This window comes from Bos taurus, chromosome 24, assembly GCF_002263795.3.
Source record: "Bos taurus isolate L1 Dominette 01449 registration number 42190680 breed Hereford chromosome 24, ARS-UCD2.0, whole genome shotgun sequence".
Classification (NCBI taxonomy): domain Eukaryota; kingdom Metazoa; phylum Chordata; class Mammalia; order Artiodactyla; family Bovidae; genus Bos; species Bos taurus.
The window spans coordinates 37136471-37156044 of record NC_037351.1 but is presented as its reverse complement, the minus strand read 5'-3'; the positions used below and the strand labels follow the sequence as shown (position 1 = coordinate 37156044).

Here is a 19574-nt window from a genome sequence, read left to right as displayed (position 1 = left end):
TAATGCGTTTGTAAGTATCATAACAGTGAACAAAATGCAGTGAATAGTTTTTCCCACTATTTAATTATGAACTGTTTTACACAAACAAAATTACGTGTTTAGTGAATGTGTGCTAGTTATAAATAAAATTAACACTTGCACCAGCATCCAGATTAGGAAACAGAGTTAACAGACACCTTCGACAGTAGTTAACGTTGAAACAATGCCTGTTTCAGGTCAGCAAACGGGAGCGGTCCGAGCATCACCCCAGGACAGCGATGATCACGCCGTCAGAAAACACCCACTTCCGGGTGATCCCCAGCGAGGACAGCCTCCTGAGTGAGGTCGAGAAGGACGCTTCAATGGGGGAGACGGTCTGCACCATCGTGAAGCCCAAGCCGCGAGCCCCAGGGAAGCAGCATGGTGGGGCAGCCTTGGCAGCAGGCCCTCAGGAGCCCCCCGCAGGGTTGGATGCCCCCCACCTGCCTCCCTCACCCCCCTTCGTGGAGGCGCCCTCGGAAGCTCGACCAGCCGCTAAGGTCGACTCGCCCTCCAAGAAGAGAGGTAATCAGGGCTTTGGTTTGACCTCGGCAGCTCCGAATCTAGGTAGTGAATTATTCCAGGGTTTCAGGTGATGGACTGGGCCCCCTCCTCCGGACCGGGACCTGCCACACCAGGGTGGGGATAGGGGGGTGCTTAGTGTGGCTTCCCCATCACACTGTGGGCACCCCCAGAGCCAACTCTGACCTCCTCTCTCTCCCGGCCATGGCTGCTGAGAAGCATTCTCTGAAAAAATTATGAAAGTATTAAAGTCAATTAATGAGTAAAATTAATCCCTTTAAGTGTTGTTCAGTCGTTTCCGACTCTTTGCGGCCCCATAGACCATGGCCCACCAGGCTACTCTGTCCTTGGGATTCTCCAGGCAAGAATATTGGAGTGGGTTGCCATTCCCTTTTCCACGGCATCCTCCTGACCCAGTGTTTGAACCCGGGCCTCCTGCATTGCAGGCAGATTCTTTACCATCTGAGCCACCAGGGAAGACAGGCTTCAGCAGTATGTGAACCGAGAACTTCCAGATGTACAAGCTGGATTTTAGAAAAGGCAGAGGACCCAGAGATCAAATTGCCAACATCCATTGGATCATAAAGAAAGCAAGGGAATTCCAGAAAAAATCTACTTCTGCGTCATTGACTATGCTAAAGCCTTTGACTGTGGGGATCACAACAAACTGGAAAATTCTTAAAGGGATGGGAATACCAGACCACCTTACCTGCCTCCTGAGAACCTGCGTGCGGATCAAGAAGCAATAGTTAGAACCTTACACGAAACAACTGACTGGTTCAAAGTTGGGAAAAGAATACACCAAGGCTGTCTATTGTCAGCCTGCTTATTTAACTTCTGTGCAGAGTACATCATGTAAGATGCCAGTCTGGATGAAGCACAAGCTGGAATCAAGATTGCTGGGAGAAATACCAACAATCTCAGGTATGCAGATGATACCGCTCTAATGGCAAAAAGCAAAGAGGAACTGAAGAGCCTCTTGATGAGGGTGAAAGAGGAGAGTGAAAAAAATGGCTTAAAACTCAACATTCAAAAACTAAGATCATGGCATCCGGTCCCATCACTTCATGGCAAATAGATGAGGAAAAAGTGGAAGCAATAGCATTTTATTTTCTTAGGCTCCAGAATCACTGTGGATGGTGACCGCAGCCACAAAATTAAAAGATGCTTGTTCCTTGGAAGAAAAGCTATGACAAACCTAGACAGCGTATTAAAAAGCAGAGAGATTACTTTGCTGACAAAGGTCCATCTTGTCAAGGCTATGGTTTTTCCAGTAGTCGTATAGGGATGTGGGAGTTGTACGATAAAGAAAGCTCGGTGTCAAAAAATTGATGCTTTTGAACTGTGGTGCTGGAGAAGACTCTTGAGAGTCCCTTGGACTGCAAGGAGATCAAACCAATCAATCCTAAAGAAAATTGAATATTTATTGGAAGGATCGATGCTGAAGCTGTAGCTCGAATACTTTGACCACCTATTATGAAGAGCTAACTCATTGGAAAAGACCCTGATGTGCTGGGAATGATTGAGGGCAAAAGAAGAAGCGGGCAGCAGAGAATGAATGGTTAGATAGCATCACTGATTCAATAGATGTGAGTTTGAGCAAGCTCTGGGGGAGATAGTGAAGGACAGGTAAGCCTGGTATGCTGTAGTTCATGGGGTCGCAAGAGTCGGACACTGCTAAGCAACTGAGCACTCTTGCACGTTCATGTATAAAAAGAAACCAAACTGTCAAGTATAAATGACTTAGGGCCCAGGATTCACATGAGAGAAGGTGAAAGAACGCGAGACTCAGCCCGTGTTTATTGGATAGCTGTCAGGAGTGCTGTCTCGCTCCAGTACTCTTGCCTGAAAAATCCCATGGACGGAGAGCCGGGAAGGCTGCAGTCAATGGAGTCGCTGAGGGTCAGACATGACTGAGCGATTTCACTTTCACTTTCATGCATTGGAGAAGGAAATGGCAACCCACTCCAGTGTTCTTGCCTGGAGAATCCCAGGGATGGGGGAGCCTGGTAGGCTGCCATCTATAGGGTCGCACGGGGTCAGACACAACTGAAGCGACTTAGCAGCAGCAGGAGTGCTAACCTCTTTTAGCAGCAGCAGCAACAGGAGTGCTGACCTCTTTCATCTGGCTGGGTGAGAAACAGCAGTGGGGAAAGGTTAGATGACGCCTTTAAAAGTACACCGCAGGTCCAGTCATGGTTGGTTTTATCGTTTGCAAACCTTTGTTTTTTTGCAGTTGTAAATGAAGAGTAACCAGGTTCTCATCTCTGATGTGTTTTTGTTTTTTTTTTTTAAATCAGGTGTCCACAAGAGAAGCCAACACCAGGGGCCTGATGATATTTACCTGGATGACCTGAAGGCACTGGAACCTGAGGTTGCAGCTCTGTATTTCCCCAAAAGGTAGTGGGTTTATACTGCAGAGTGGGCAACTCTGAAATGTTCTAGATGTTTCCAGAGCAAAGCATTAGAGAAAGGATCAAGGGGCTGGTATCCTTCAGCTACGTTGAATTCTTGCTTCAGATTTTGGAAAATCCAGAAATTGTGCATGTGTTGTGTTTTACCTGTTTATGAAGAAATGTTCAGTACAGTGAGAAGATGCCGCTGTCAAGCTCAAGTAGGAAGGTCGTAACGTGGACGTGACATCAGATTAGCTCTTCCTGTTCATTAGCATTGTTTCCTTTATTATGTGTTTAGAGGTGATGAATCTTTATTCAGAGACACTTCACAAAGCGGGCCTCCACTCTTCAGTGAGGCTGCACTTACTCGCTGGCCTGGATCTGGTGGGGCCCGTTCCAGGGCCTTTCCAAACTTCCCTTCCTCCTTTCCAAGCCATCCCTTCCTCCTCTGTGACTCCCTGCTTGGAATAACACCAAAATCTTAGCAGTGATAGACTTGGGCGGTTTTCCCAAGGCCATTTCCATTCTTGGGGAAATTCCATTTTATTAAATAATATTCTATGATCACAAAGAACAGTGTTTACTTTCCCCCAAGTTCTCATGGCTTGAATACACCGAGCCATAGTCACACATAATTAAGTACTTTTAAACAAATTATTGAAAAGCATGTCTGAAGGTTTTATTTAAAATAGAAAGACAGGATTGATGTGAGGATACTTAATTTTTACAGATACTTTTGCAGGATCCTTAAAATGCCCTCCTGACTTTCTCCCATTTGTTAGGAGTAGTAGTTGGGTTTTTAAGGGGAGAGAACTGAAACTGGTCCTTTTGTTTTGGTTTTTATTTTCATTCAGAAAGTTAAAACGTAAGCTATCTTGACATTACCTCTTTGTTTCTGATTTCCCAGTCCTTAATCATTTGTTTACGTTGGGACAGATGTAAGACATTTCTTAGTTTCCTTTTTTAAAACACGGGGAGCGTGACTGCTGCTCTGGGGCGACCCTGTGCTGTGGTAGCCTGACCGTGTGGGGCCACAGCCGCTCACATCGTGAGTGATTGTTTCTGGAAATGAGACAGGGAGGCTTAGGAATGCTCACAGGCATTCGTTTTCTCATCATGGTCACCGGAACCCTGGCTGAAGAGCTGGTGTTTGTAGCTGGAGCTGAACTTGACCCTGAAGCACACAGTCTCGTGGTTCTAGCAGCCCGTTGTTGAGTCGGTTGGCGTCCTCCGTGTATTCAGTGGGGGCGTCGGTTAGGGTCACACCAGCTGCTGTAACTGATAAAACTCACAACCTCAGTGGCTTGACCGCAGTAATTCATTTCTTGCTCATGTGATGGTGTTGGGGGTCCTTGCACACGGGGACTCTGGAGCACCAGCCCCTCCCATCCTGAGGCTCCGCTGTCCCCGTGGGGCCTCAACAGGGAAAGGGGAGGGCCGCTGGGGGCGCAGTTTTCAGGGGCCCGGCTTGGGAAGGAGGCGGCACACGCCTTCTGTCCATAGGGACGGCACAGTCGTCTGGTCACATGGCTACACCTGACTGCAGGGGCCACCTGTGTGCCCAGGAGGGTGAGGGCGTGGTGCTTATCTCACCCCGAGGTCAGCGTTGCTGGGGCCCCAGCACAGCAGCCGCGTTTGCTGCTTAGGTGGCCTTGGCTTTTTCAGCGTCTCCAGTTAGCAGCACATTCTTTCGATCCGATTAATCTCAAAACTGTGCTGTGGTTGTGCATCGCTCAGTCCCAGACACCAGCGTCTTCTCGTCAGAGGCTCAAGCGCAGAACGTGATGGTGTTTGAAACTGCTTTCTATTTGTGACTGGGCTGTACTCTGCTGCCGCCTTCTGCTCAAATTTCAGATTTTTTTCCTAAAGATCATGTAACTTCATGAGATGATATGCATTTATGTACTGGTTTTTAAAAGAATAAAAGAATTTAATAATTTTAGAAGTATTTCAGTGACATTATCCGTTCAAAAGGTGTAGGGTAGGAAACATTCATGACCAAGAGATGTAAGGTGTCATTTCCATGTCCTTTTCCTCTCAAATTTATGCTCCATTATGAAAAGTTTCCTTTAGGATCAGCTTCTAAAACCTGGCTTCCACGCCTTGTTTAGAAAACTGAAAACATTGAGTAACCTTGACTGGTTCTGGGGCTCACCAGTGTAGGAACAGTTTATTTCTGGTTTCTTGGTGCATTTCTTTCTTGAGGTGTGTCCAACCTCCCGAGAATTTTTACTTGGTTAATTTCTTTGTTTTCATGAAGTAACAAATGAATTTAGAAACGCCTTGTTTTTAACAATAACGCAACCTTGGACTACAGCAATTTTGTACGAGAGGAGTATAGTACCACAGCTTTTTGTAGGAAGTTAAGGTCAGAAGGTTTCCAGACATCAGGGTTTTCTTACCTTGTCATTTTTGTCATGTAAATTAATGCTAGTAACTCTCATCCCTTTCATTTAAGTCAGAAAGGCCATCACTGATGGCTCGCGTGGCTGTGAGTGAGTGGTGTGTGTGTGTTCACTGTGTTCAGTTAATTCCGCAGCAGTGCTGTTGGGTTGTCGCAGTGTCATCCAGGATAGGGGTCTGAACACTGCCTAAGCGAAGCCGCGTCCGGGGCAGGGAGCCCTGAGCTTGGCCGTCGGGCTCAGGGCAGGGGTGTGATGGCCACTGCCTTTCTCCCCACAGTGAGTCGGAGCCCGGCTCCCGGCAGTGGCCCGAGTCCGACACGCTGTCCGGCTCCCAGTCCCCCCAGTCAGTGGGCAGCGCGGCGGCTGACAGCGGCACCGAGTGCCTCTCGGACTCCGCCATGGACCTGCCCGACGTCACCCTGTCGCTGTGTGGCGGCCTCAGCGAGAACGGAGAGATCTCCAAAGGTGGGTGGGCAGCCTCGTCCGCACTGGGTGGTGAGCTGTGCAGGGAACGCAGCCCTGGGGTCTCATGGAGGTGGCGGGGTCTCTCTTGGACATCAGACTCTTCGCCCCTCATGTAGGTGCCTCGTGTTGGGGTGACCCCGCGTGTCGGTGGGTGGGAGGGCTGTGGGCCTGGGGATGGGTCCTCGGGTGGCCCCATGTATTGGACGCCTGGGGTCAGCTCAGCCCCAGCCGCCTTCTCTTCTGTGAAGTTGCTGGAATAATTGTCGGGCTGGGACCTGGCAGCCCTGAGCCTGAGACACAAGAGGAGGGCCTCATGTTGCCAAAGCTGTCTGCTGAGTGAAATGGTCTTTCTGGCAAAAGTAGAAGGGGTTACTCTGTCTGAGAGTTGGCCCAGGAGAGTCAAGTCACTCACGAGAAAGGGGGTTGCTTAGCAGGGCTGGTTCCAGCAACCCTGCAGGACTTGAGCACCTGTGTGTCCGACTGTTCCAGCCAGTTCTTTGGCCTTTCTGGTCTTTTGTAAACTGAACTCTTCATGTTTTCTGTTTGGCTGGTGGCCCTTGATGGATTTTCCTCTAAGGAAAGATTTTCTGACTGACGTCATCTTTTGTCTTGTGTGTGTGGCAGGCTGGGTTGCCCTGGGCCTCTTGGCTGGAACTCCCTAAATCCTCTTCTTGGGGTCATGGGGTGATCACTTTTCCATCTCTTAATTCTGTTTACTTTTTGCAGGAAATTGAGTGTGTTATGGTCAGTGGTCCCTTCTAGGGATGAAATTAGGTCACGTTATAATCCTCTTAAGCCCTCCCTTTAAAAATAGAGGTGGAGGAGGGAACATACAGTTTATGCAAAACTGTAAAATTTATACTTAAAAGACTAAATGGCAAGTAAACAGGACACAGATGACCAGGAGGAACAACCCCAGTGAGAGTTTGCTCTGTTGTTGGAGTTTGCCCTGAATGAGAGGATCGCCTCTGGGAACGGGACAGAAAGTCACGCTTGACCCTCACCTGTTCTGCAGGAACTCGGATTTGTTTCTTCTTGAGACCTCCAGCCAGACTCTGCTGTGCGGGGCCTCTCCCTGCAAGCACTGTGGGATGCTTGGGTGGTTTCTCACGTAGCAGCACGTGTGCACTCACGGCTGTAAGACCCCAGGAACGTTCCCCGGTTATGCTGTTAAAAGTTGCCCGCCAGTCAAGGGTTTCACGCCTGCTTGTGAGAATGAAACTCAGCAGTTTTCACTGGTTATGGAGTTGAGTGTGTGTGAACCCGGGCCTTCATACCTCCCTGTCACATCTGTCATCTGTTTGCCTCAAAGTCCCTAGCTTATCCCTTTCTCCTGTTTTTTTTGTTTGTTTGTTTTGAAGTACTTTTTTGATCCTGTAGGCACTTGAGTATGAAGAGAGTATTGTAATAAGCTCAGATGGATGTTTATTCGTGTAATCTCTAACCAGATGATAATTATCTTACCTTACAGAGAAATTCATGGAGCACATCATTACGTACCATGAATTTGCAGAAAACCCCGGACTCATAGACAATCCCAACCTTGTGATACGGATATATAACCGGTAAGGACTCTTGCTCTTTCATTGTTTATAATCGTCAAGTATTCTTGCAGATTTTTCTTTCCCTAAGTGCTATATAGTGTTTAACTATTATATTCTTTCTCACTATGCCATTTCATATAAATGAGCTAAATGGGCAGCGACTTTGGAGTGAAGCTTCAGCTTTATTTTCAGTGAGGCTTGAAATGCTGCTCTATTTTACACGTGCTACTTCTCTGCTTGGAGAAGTTTGGCTTGAAGCAAAGATTGCTTATGTGGCAAGAAGCTGAGCTGATCACGTCTTCATTGGAAAGAACAGGGACTTTGTTATGGCATTCTGCTTCCTCTCCCACCCTCTCCTCTCTGACGGTCGTGCCTGGCTTTGCTCTCACAGTTACTACAGCTGGGCGCTGGCGGCCCCCATGGTCCTCAGCCTTCAGGTCTTCCAGAAGAGCCTGCCCAAGGTGAGTTGTTGCTCCCCAGAAATGTCTGCAGCACACAGCGCTTTGAGAATCCGTGTGTGCATGTCTGTAAACTGGGTGTTGTTCAGTTTTACTTAATATTATAAAGTTAATTGGAGAAGGCAGTGGCACCCCACTCCAGTACTCCTGCCTGGAAAATCCCATGGACGGAGGAGCCTGGTAGGCTGCAGTCCATGGGGTCGCTAAGAGTCGGGCACGACTGAGCGACTTCACTTTCACTTTTCTCTTTCCTGCATTGGAGAAGGAAACGGCAACCCACTCCAGTATTCTTGCCTGGAGAATCCCAGGGACGGGGGAGCCTGGTGGGCTGCCATCTCTGGGGTCGCACAGAGTCGGACACGACTGAAGTGACTTAGCATAAAAAGTTAATACCATCAGTCAAATCATCTCATGCCCAGAAATCCAGGAAATTGGCTGGGCTGCCGTAGCTGTCATTTTTACTAGATACTTATACCAATTTCTGATCGTGTGTCAAGATTGAGAGATTTCACTAATTGTTATTTAAATATAAGATAAAAACATTTCCTCCCGTTAATATGGAAAGATGCAATAGGAAGAGGGCCCCAGGAAGTGTGGCATCAGTGTGGGTCCTTCAGCTTGCGGCTAATGAGCCTGTTACGTAGAAACTGAAGCTTGGAATCTGTCCACCAAGGTGACATCATCAGTTGGTCCTCATAACTCGTGAGGGCAGAGAAGGGAGAGCAGCCCACCTGCCCCTAAGAGGGGCCAGACCACCCGGCCTGACAGCATGGAACGGCCCCGAGAGAGGGCGCCGGCGGATCGAGGCGTCGTCACCACCCTCTGGCTGAGGGTAGAGAGGGGTCGAGTGCCCTGTGCCTGAGATGCTGGACTAACCTGTGCTCATTGTTTTCAGGCCACAGTTGAGTCCTGGGTAAAAGATAAGATGCCAAAGAAATCTGGCCGCTGGTGGTTCTGGCGTAAGAGGGAGAGCATAACCAAGCAGGTAACCGAGCTGGAGGTGGGCTGAGTGCCAAGCCCAGGGAAGTCCCATTTGGGCTCCATGGTGCTCTTTCACAATAGTTGGCACCGTGTGTGAACAGTTACTCGTGCAGGTCAGATACCGTGCTGCGCACGCGTCACCTGTCACCTTCGCCGCCGCCCGGCGGTGCCACTGTGTGGGCTCCTGTGTATCCTCGGGAGGCCCAGGCACGGGGCTGGTGAGGGGTGGGGCCGCGCCGTGACCTCAAGCGCACCCCCAGAGCTTGCCCCTGCCCCCAGGAGGAGGGGACCCGTGCCCTCGGCCCCTGCCCAGGCCTCATGGGTGTGGCCCGTGTGTCTTATGTTGTGTGACTGAGCTGGTGCCTGTCACTCCTCGCCCCTGGCTTGGTGGTGGCAGCTTTTCACACACACACAGCGTATGACTTCTCTCTCAGATTTCTGTCCTTTTGGCTCAAACTAGAGGCTCTGTTTCTTAAGTGTTTTTAATTTGTGGATTCAGACAGCACTTTTGCTAATTCCTTGAGGGAGCTGCTGATGGCTTTTTGCCCCGACAGTCGGGCGAGAGCTGCTCATCGCCACTGTCGTCCTCTCCTTCCAGCTGCCAGAGGCCAAGGAAGGGAAAGCAGAGGTCCCGCCGCCCAGTGACCGGCCATCAGGCGCCAAGGAGCCAGCCAGTGGCAGGTGACCTGACAGATCTGTATGATTCTGAGTTCGAAATGTTTTTGTTCTGTGGACAGTCAGTGACCTCATTGTGCCACTCAGTTAACAGATAACTTCTGCTTTTCTTGAAAAATATCATCAGCTTAGGGAATTCCCTGGTGATCCAGTGGTCAGAACTCAAGACTCATTGCCAGGGCCCTGAGTTCAACTCTTGGTCAGGAAACTAAGGTCCTGCAAGCCGAGCCATGTGGTATGGCCAAAAGTACATCTATGTTTGTATATACGCATCATGAGCTTAGAGTCAGGATACTCATTGCTGCTTCCTAAGCATCTTGCTCCTGCTCTGGAGCCGTGGAGACAGGTGCCCCTGGCATGCAGGCCTCTGGGAAGCAGGTCTTGGGGAATCATAAGATCTGAAGTGCCGGGGGCCCTGCTGCCTGGCTGGCAGGCGCAGCAGGAGACATGACAGAACCTTAGAGATGGGGCGGGCCCCTTTGGTTTCTTGGGAGGAGTCTGCCCTGGACGTGTGGACTGGCTGCCTGAGGGGAGGAAGCACGATGCGCCCGTTCTTGGTTCTGCCACTGTGCTCCTTCCTCCATCACGTCTTCTGTTCTCTTCCCATCCCTGAGTCTTGGGTTCATCTTCCTGTTCTTTACCCTCTTCTTTTTAAAGGATTATATAAAATCTTTTTTGTTAGTCTCTTAAATCACTGTAAGCGTTCGTATTTTCTATAATTTGTACCTTTTAAAACATACATACCCCTTTCAACAAGAATCGGCAGAGCGAGAATCAGTAGCATTCACTGGTTCTAGCAGAATACAACCAGTCATAGCAGGAGAGTGACCCTGGCCACTCAAGAAGGGAGGAGGAGAGTGACCCTAGCCAGTCGTGGAGGAGGTGGATCATGCAACATGGACCCTGGGTCTCCTCTTGGGTGGATCTGGGACTTCTCTCTCTGTCTGCTCCGGATCCTGAATGAAAAGCTGTTGTCTGTAAACGTCCTTCAGCCTCTCCAATAACAGATTGTGTTTGACAGGTCGGCCGAGGATGACTCATCGAGTGACGAAGGGTCCCAGGAACTGGAAGAGTCCATCAAGGTGGACTCCGCCCCCACAGAACCCCCAAGCCATAGTGGCACAACCTCCTATAAGAAGTCTCTTCGTCTGTCCTCAGACCAGATCGTGAGTCCCGTGTGGTCTGGGTGGGTCCAGCCTCATGAGCCTTAGTAACTGGTCACCTTGACAAGCCTCCCTTTCCGTCTGCCCAACCCCACACCTCACAGGCGGCCCCGCACATGGCCATGTAAATGCCCACATGTGTCCAGGAGACCAGCAGCCCCCGACCTGGGACCCCTAGGGTCCCCTGGGATGCACTTTCCCCTCCTTCACCCCCAGGCCTCCTGTCTCCATGTCTGGGAGTGAACCAGAGCACCTGTGTGTGCAGCCTGAGTCCGATACGTCCAGACTGGCTCTGGGCCCCACGCTGTCTCATGGGAGCCACGGCCAGAGGGAAATGACATCTTACCTAGATGCAATCTCCCCCTTCTGTCAATTTCCCACTTCTCCACCTTCACCCATGTTCAGTATGAATTGGTCTTGCTGTGCCCCAAGGGGGAGGATCTCTGGTACACAGGGCATCCTGGGGGGCGGGGAGGAGACCGGGGAGCAGGGGTCAGAAGGGCCCCTGGGCACCGTATACACAGTTCAGGCCGAAGTTCCTCAGCCCAGCTCCCGAGCCGCAGGTGCAGCCCCAATGCATCCTCCCAGATCTGGGTCCTGAGACGCCACCTACCGGCAGTTTGGGGAGTGTTCAGATTCTGTTCCAAAACCATTTTCTGTTGCTTTTCCTTGCCTTTTTTTTTGAGAGATTAGGATGTTTCTCATGTAACTTTGTATCTTTTTAAAATTAATTTTAATTGGAGGCTAATTACTTTTCAATATTGTGGTGGGTTTTGCCATGTATCCACATGAATCAGTCACTGGTGTACATGTGTCCCCCATCCTGAAACACTGTATCTTAAGCAGTTTCTCTGACCACATTTTCTTGGAAAGTGTGACTTAATTGTTGCATGGAATTCTGTCAAAGTGGAGTGCCTTTAATTTTCAAAGCTCTGATTTTGCTGATTCTTACACTTTTTATGAAAGGCGAAACTGAACCTCCAAGATGGCCCAAATGATGTCGTGTTTAGTATCACAACCCAGTATCAAGGCACCTGCCGCTGTGCAGGGACCATATACCTGTGGAACTGGAACGACAAGGTCATCATTTCCGACATTGACGGGACAATAACCAAGTAAGCGGGAGCCCTGGCGTGGCAAAAGGAGGGCCCAGCTCCGTGTGCAGAGGGCCAGGGGCTTCCTCACCTGAGTGACCAGCCACCATCAGGAGAGTTTTTTAAACTACTTGCACTGAGAGGTCCTGAGTGCAGTCCCCACAGAATCATTCTGTGGATGGAGGAGGTGGGTGGGGCCATACAAACAGAAGGTCAGAACAGCTTTGGGGAATTCCCGTGGCAGCCAAGTTTGGACCCAGCACTTTGACCAGCGAGGGCCCAGATTCATTCAGTCCCTGGTTGGGGAACTAAGATCCTGCAAGCCTTTTGGCGCAGCCAAATGACAATAATAATAACTCTTGGAAAGATTTAATTATTCGGTCTCCAAATTCTGGCATGGGGAGGAAAAAATAGAAGCTGTTGCAATTAGAGAAGAGGAGGCCGAGTGGTTGTAAACGCTTCCTGAGAGTGAAGGGCTGGCCCTTGGGTCTGGTGGCTGTCTCAGAAGCTCCTGGGTGATGTCCTCGGCTTGTGCACACACAGACCAAAGAAACCGCCCTGTGGGCTGTCACCCCCCCCCCCCCCAGGCCCCCTCCCTCCCCCCGCGGCTGCTGTCGCAGAAGCTGGTGTTTCACTCACAGGCCAACACTTGGCGTTGTGTGCTTGGTTCCTCACGCCTCCTCCTGGTTCCACCCTCGCAGGTCTGACGCTCTGGGGCAGATTCTTCCGCAGCTGGGTAAAGACTGGACGCACCAGGGTATCGCGAAGCTCTACCATTCCATCAACGAGTAGGTGCCTGACCCTGTGGCTAGTGAGCTGGGATTTTGCTGGACTTAATAGAAGGTCCCAGGAAATCTTGTTTGTGATCAGCTTTCTCACTCTGCTTTCTCACCCCTCACTGGAGCCTCCCCCATGGGAAAGTGTGAGCCACCACCCGTGGGACTGGAGCCGTGCGCCTGGCGGGTTGCGCCTTGTTCTCGCACGGGGCTGCGAGTTGTAGGCACTGCCTGTGTCAGTAGTTACAGCTGTGCTTGGGTTTGCAGCCGTAGTTTAATCATTTGCAGTTTTTTTTGAGTACTTTTAATTGTCTTTCTTGAAGGGGGTAATACACGCGTGCGTGGGGGGATCAGTCTGCCAGGCGGTCTTCTACGTCAAGTAACTTTTGTGAGGACATAGTGCTGTGGCCTTTGTGGGAATCCCAATACATCAACTTAAATCGATCTGCAGAACAACAGTGTGTTAAGCAGAGGTTGAGAATGTCCCAATATGAAAATTATGAGTATGTCAGTTACCCAGGTAGAGTTTTGCTTCTTGTTTTATAGAATGATTTGCATTCTGGAAGTTGTATTTGTAAATAAGACCCTTTGTCTCTTTCATCTACAGCACATCCTTTAAAGACAGCCCCCAGTTTTTTGTCTGTTTTATAATTCGGCTTCTGTAGAGGTATTATTACATGAAAGTTTAGCATAATCCCTAATCACGTCTCCTCCATGGTGTTTTTCATGGAGTGGTGAGATCTTTATAATCCTGATAATTCTTGTATTAAATTTAGGAATTCGACTTTCATGGGAGATGAGAGGAACTTTATTTGGACCTTTAAAAAGAAAAAATGCATTTTTCCCCCTTTAGCTGAACAGCACACGGGCTAAACAGGACGTGTTCTCTTCCAGGAACGGCTACAAGTTCCTGTACTGCTCGGCCCGCGCCATCGGCATGGCCGACATGACCCGCGGCTACCTGCACTGGGTCAACGACAAGGGCACCATCCTGCCCCGCGGCCCCCTCATGCTGTCCCCCAGCAGCCTGTTTTCTGCCTTCCACAGGTGCGTGTGTGTGCGTGCGTGCATGTGTGTGTGTGTGTGTGTGCCTGCGGGGGCTGGGGCCTGGCTGCACTGTATCTGTTACAGAGCTTCTGGGTCTGAGTTCCACATTACTCTAACTCGCACACCGCTCACCTGGTCTGTGTCAGACACAGCTGAGAAAAGTCAGGCTGGCAGAAATGGACAACGATACCAATTACGAAGGATTTAGGAAAATGGATGGCTGTGGGTTTTCAGACCACAGACCAGGGAAAACTGCCATTTTGGATTCGGTGGTGATACTTCTGTTTTTCTCCTAGGGAAGTAATAGAAAAGAAGCCGGAGAAGTTCAAGATTGAGTGTCTGACCGACATCAAGAATCTCTTTGCCCCAGCTCAGCAGCCCTTCTACGCTGCCTTTGGGAACCGCCCAAATGTAGGTGTCTCCTCCGGGCTGCACGTGTGGGCGGCGTGGGAAACACGCGCAGGACGGTGCTTTAGGGTGTAGCCGGGTCATCATCTTCACCCCAGGTGTGCGGCCGCAGTGAGGTCTCCCGTGCTGGGTGGGTGCTCACTTCATCAGCCTTATTCCTCCTGCAGCAGGGAGGTGCTGGGGGCGGAGACCTGCCCTGGGATGCCCGTGTGTGACCAGGGGCTTTCGTTCCATTTCCATGAATTCTAAGCCGAGCCTTGGATCTGCCCCCCAGATCCAAGCACTGCCTCTCCCCCACCCCCCAGCCACGAGCGCTTCCCTTCTCCTACTCTGGGGCCTGGAGTCTCCTTGGCACCCGCGTCCTCTGGCTTCCTGAGCACCCTCTGCGGTGCGCGTTGGCCTCCCTGTTTAGTCTGAGTCTGTCTGAAGCTCAGCCTTGGTGGCGGCTGCCCCAACTCCACGTGTTCTCCGTACACGGCTTCCCGTGGTGCCTGAGAACTTCTCAGTAACCACCCTGTTCTGTGTTCTCTGTGGCAGGACGTCTATGCCTACAGACAGGTGGGTGTCCCAGACTGCAGGATCTTCACCGTGAACCCCAAGGGCGAGCTGATACAGGAAAGGACCAAAGGAAACAAGTCCTCGTAAGTGCGTTCCTGCTCCTCAGCCCTGGCGCCGTGCAGCTGGGGCCCAGGGGTCAGAGCTGTGCCCGCCCTTGGAAGCCTCCGCCCTGCCAGGCTCTGTCCCCCCCTTCTGCCAGGGCATCCCCCACCTCTGCAGCCGTTGTTGAGGGGTGGCTGGGGAGCCTAGACTCTGAGGAGGGAGGTGGAGCCCTGGGAAGGAGGGCGCCCATCTGGGACCTTCCTTTCTGAGGTATCTGAGTACCTGGCTTCGCAGCCTGCTGCCTCGTGCCCTCAGGTCAGGTGCTGAGTCGTGGTACCTGTCCTCCCCACTCCCAGGTACCACAGGCTGAGTGAGCTCGTGGAACACGTGTTCCCGCTTCTCAACAAGGAACAGAATTCTGCCTTCCTATGCCCAGAGTTCAGCTCCTTCTGCTACTGGCGAGAGCCGATCCCCGAGGTGGACCTGGAGGACCTGGTCTGAGGTGGCAGCCCCGGCGGGGGGCTGGATCGTGGCTCCCACAGCAGGGGAGGCAGCCGGCCTTCTGCTGGACAGAGGATGCGGGGACCCTCCTGGCCACAGGTGTGACGACGCACTGCCCGCCGGGTGCCGGCAGGGACAGGCTGGGGAGCTGCCGGGGCCGGACGCGCCCCCCCGCACCCTCCTGGGCCCAGGGCTGCCGTGTGGTGCTGGCGGCCAGCGCAGCGAGGGGCTCGGGCCTGAGGCCCAGGCTCCAGTCACCGGCCGGGCCTCCCACATGCTCTGTGTTGAGTTGCGTGCCCGGTGCTCCTTTAATTGCGTAATTTAAGAAGAAGAGAAGAGAAGCGAAGCTAAGAGTGGACCAAATGTTGCACAAAGTAAAGTGTTCTAATTTCCACTGGGCAGTTGAGAGTGTTTCTCTCTGAGAGGAGGGCTTGCTGTAGGGAATCAGGGTCCAGTTGATGATGTCTGAACCGCCTGCTCACTTCTCCCGTGGGCTCCTCCCTCCATCTCCTACTCCATGGAAGCAGGATGCTGGCTCTGGCGCCCGGGGCTTCGGGGGAAGGAAAGAGCATCGCCTCCTCACCCTGACCGTTCCTTGGCAGGGACGTGTTGTGTCCTGGACCCACCGGAAGGTGTGGGTCTTGCAGGATGTGTGTCATGTCGTGAAGTGGTCTTGGCAGCAGGAGTCGGTTAGCCAGCAGGGAAACTCGGTTCTCAGGGAGGCCTAGAGGTGCAGACGTGCGCTTGGGCCGGGTCCTGGGAAGGTGTCTGTTGCCCCTCCCCATGCCTGCAGCTGAGCAAGCCACCCAGGAAGGGTCCCGTCCACACGCCCCTCCAGGGCTGTGAGCACGAGCCTGCAGAGATGAGCTGGTGTGGACAGCCCCCTCGGGATTAAAATCAAGAGAACTGTTAAGAGAGGAGGCCCTGGAGACCAGTGGTGACCACATGCAGCCCCGCCTTGGGTGAGAAAGCAGTGAGCGCTTCCGGAGTCAGGGAGAGAGGGGAGTGACCCAGTGAAACACTGCAGAGCAGTGCACACTGCTCCCCCCGACCATGGTTTCGGGTCAGCCTTTTGCTTTCCCTGTGCTGTATTTTGGGGGTACTCCTCTTTTCAGTTTGCTCCACCACAATACTGTTCATCTCGAGCTGGAGAAGCGGGGGTGGCTGCTCTCCAGAGTGGAGGGTTGAAGGTCCTGGACTCCACTGAGCCATGTTGGAGGCAGAGCCCAGAAGCCGTGTTCCCAGGGGAACCAGACATGCTTCCCCCTGGACAAACCTTCCCACTGCAAACGGTTCAGGGATGCATCATTTAAAGACCTAGTCACGACCAGCAGGTCCGGAAGCTGGGTTGTGTTCCTCGTGTGAGGTTCTGCCCCGTTAGTGGCAGCATAGTCACCCACGGTTCCTTCATCTCGTGGCTGCCGGTGGCGGCCTGGCCCTCTGCTCGGTGCAGGCCCTTCCCTGGAGCCGCAGAGGCTTGTGTGCGCGTTTGCGGTATGGAAAAGCTTGACACCTGCCTTCCTGTCGTCCTTCATTGGTTGTCCTTTAAATAGAGTCTCTCACGAGACAGTTTCTTTTCCTTGATGAGCTCTCCTCTTGGGACTGGGGCGTCTTAGAGGGTTAAGACGGGGAACCTGCGCTGGGGTGGCCGACCCCTCCGCCCGGTGTCCACCAGCGCTGGAATGTCATCTTGTCCCTGCACATTGATCCGCGGGTGTCACCGGCGCGCTGGGTACCCATGCTGATCAACCTGAGTGTTCTTCCTCGTTTAAAGGAGCCCCTCTTGCTGAACGTAGATGACAACTATCGCTCGAGTGTGTGAAAGTATTGTTTGTGCTGAAAATCCATTGCCATTTGGTACAAATGACATTTGTTCTTTCTGTGAAAGAGAGATGCCCTCGGTGTGTTTGTACACAGACCTCAGGAGGAGAGCTAAGAAGGAGTGGTGGCTGCTCGCTGCTCTCGGTGGCGGGCGACATCTCCAGGAGCCGCGTCTGGGTCACTCTCTCTGCCAGTGGAACGCCGTGGCCCCTTCCCTCTTTCTGTCCCTCCCGACTGCATCCCACCCAATTGTACACCTTCCGCACGTGGAAGCTCGTGCGGCTGTGGTGTCCACATCTGCGTCTCCACGGGGCTCAGGAGGCATGCTCGAGGGCCCAGAGCGGGCAGGCTCGGCCCTGCGTGTGAGGACCACATCTGCTGTGCTGTAAGACAGCGCCTAGTTTTCAGCTGGAAAAAGAAAAAAACTTCCTAGTGTGATGTGAGATGAAAGCTGCTGACAATCCAGGAGTGATAGCCACCCACCGGAGCCAGAAGTGTTCGTGCCCCTGACCGCACGTGGCCCTGCAGACGGAGTGCGTCCTAAAGGGTACTGGCCAGACCCAAAGGAACAGGCCAAGGACGGATTTGTGCTGTCTGCAGGTCGGTGAAAACAGACTCTCCCAGGGGATTTTGTCATCTTTTCTAGTATCATCTTAGTTAACTCTGGGAAGCCTTGAGTTAACTCTTGAGCCTAGAGAAATGCTGGGTTTAATGAAACCAGTGACAAGTTGAGTTTTGGTTTAAAGTAAGTGCTCTTTCCAGGTGAAAACTACTTTTTTGGGTTTGTTTTAAAGGTAGGAAAAGGAAGAGGGAGGGGAAATGTTGCTCTTTTAATTTAATCATTACGTTTGGTCTATGACAACATTTGATTATTAGACACAGCAGTGCCACTAATACGTTTCTTGAGTTGTCAGAAACTGTCAACATCAGTACTTACTTTACGGCAAAGATAACTGAAGATAAATGGCTCATATTTTGGTGCAGTGTTTGATGTTCAAAACAAAATGTTACAACAATAAACAAATGTGAACTCAATGCGTCTTGACCTTTTCCTTCAGCGGACATTTAAATTGTCTTGTCTAAACTCTTGCCAGAAGTTGCCAATTTCCATAAATTAGCATTTTGATCTCTGCTGACACTTAAGTTTGTGTATAGAAAGGGCTTCTTTTTGGTGCTTGTTTTTATAAGATCTGATTCCAGAAGTGAGGCTCCACCCGCAGGAACTAACCTCCCTTGCTTTGTAGGTTCTGCCAGGCAGCCATCCAGTCATGCCTACATAATTTCTAGGGGTGACCCCCTGGCATCCTCCCGACTGCATCCCCCCAGCCCTCCTCAGGACCCTGGCCACCCCACCTTGCATTAAAGCCCCTCCTCTGGGTGAACAGCACGTAGCCCTCCTGATTTCATCAGCTCTCAGGAGACTCAGAGTGATCTGGGTTCAAAACCACACCCTGTGTATTATTTAATCCCCTCGGGTGGCTGAGCCCATGCTGAACCCACCAACTCCCTCAAGCACGTGCCTCCATGTGGGGACAGCACCCACCTTGTCTTCTTGTTTTCATGATGGAGTGGCTGGGCGTGAGGTCGGGGAGCGGGGACTGCGGCTCTGTGGGGTGCCCTTCTGGCAAAGGAGGGAATCACTTCAGACAGGTTCACATCAGGAAGAGACTGCCTCCGGTGCGCTGCCCTCCCCGCTGGCTGGTGGCCGAGACAGGGGCGAGGCGAGCGGGTGTGAGAAGTGAGTCTGTGCGTGTGCAGCTGCAAGCACATCGCTGATCACAACTACTACTTTTCCTTTCAAACTGCACAGTGTGAAAAAGTTCAGAAGATGACGGGCTCACTGAGAAAGACGAATGTGCTAACGTGGGAGTGACTTCACATTGCAGTTTGCACTGATTTTCGGTCTTTATTGCTGGTTTTGTTTCTCATCATTTAAATGGGGCCATTTGTAGACAGGACTGACACATCCCAGTCCTGTCACCGCTTATCTCGAGGTGCACCGTGACCTTTTTCTCAGCAACCCCATTATTTCAGAAGTCGTAACCTCATGCCTGATTTGAGTCCAGGACCCTGGTCCACATGTCTCGCTCCCAGGCTCTCAGCGCCAGGCCACTGACTTCCAGAGCGAGCTCTCTGAGCCACTCAGCCTGAGTTCAGCCCAGTCTGCTCCTCTCCATATGAAAAGACAGCCGCTCCTGTCTCAGGATGCTGACTTCAACGGCAGTGCAGGACCTGCTGTGATCTGGCTACACTGCGTGTCGCGGACACAGAGCTGAAACTCACCACTGCAGTAGACTAGTCGTACGGCCCCGCCAAGGGGCACACTGCACTCGCCACTCTGGTGCCGTCCGTGGAGCGAGGCAGGTCCGTCTCTGCCTTCCGTCTGGTTCCCATTGAGCGTCTGTCCCGCTTGGCCCGGGGTAAGGCCTGGGAAGGGGGTGTCAGGGGAGAGGGCAGAGCCATGTGCCAACTGGGGTTTCCTGAAAACACTCCACGGCCGTAGGGTTTTTCCCATGAGTCATATCTGGGAAGCCACAGCTGCTGACAGCCTGTTCCCCAGCTGTAGAAACAGGGTGAGCATGCACCCCACCCCTGAGCCCCAGAAGGAGGGGCCCGAACTGTAAAACGAGAAAACAGCAGGCCTTCTATCCTGGGCCCCTCTGCCCCATCTGGGGGATCGGGTGAGGAGGCAGGCTCACC

The 19574-nt window shown here is 51.9% G+C and overlaps 1 protein-coding gene across 9 annotated transcripts in view; it reads left to right on the top strand.

Annotated features, from left to right (window-relative positions):
- Positions 1-17909, top strand: part of LPIN2 (lipin 2) — a 93409-nt gene extending 75500 nt beyond the window's left edge. For 8 of the 9 annotated variants that reach the window (XM_059881123.1, XM_024984496.2, XM_002697792.7 and 5 more), the window contains 14 exons: positions 216-543; positions 2841-2940; positions 5619-5806; positions 7278-7371; positions 7742-7811; positions 8704-8793; positions 9388-9470; positions 10486-10630; positions 11594-11742; positions 12423-12509; positions 13392-13544; positions 13841-13955; positions 14490-14593; positions 14909-17909. In XM_059881123.1, the coding sequence (XP_059737106.1) occupies positions 216-543; positions 2841-2940; positions 5619-5806; positions 7278-7371; positions 7742-7811; positions 8704-8793; positions 9388-9470; positions 10486-10630; positions 11594-11742; positions 12423-12509; positions 13392-13544; positions 13841-13955; positions 14490-14593; positions 14909-15053 (1851 nt within the window). In that variant the 3' untranslated portion in view covers positions 15054-17909. Of the gene's footprint in view, positions 1-215; positions 544-2840; positions 2941-5618; positions 5807-7277; positions 7372-7741; positions 7812-8703; positions 8794-9387; positions 9471-10485; positions 10631-11593; positions 11743-12422; positions 12510-13350; positions 13545-13840; positions 13956-14489; positions 14594-14908 lie in introns of those variants that run through there. The other variant, XM_024984495.2, reaches the window with a different exon arrangement.
- The last annotated feature ends 1665 nt before the right edge of the window (positions 17910-19574 follow it).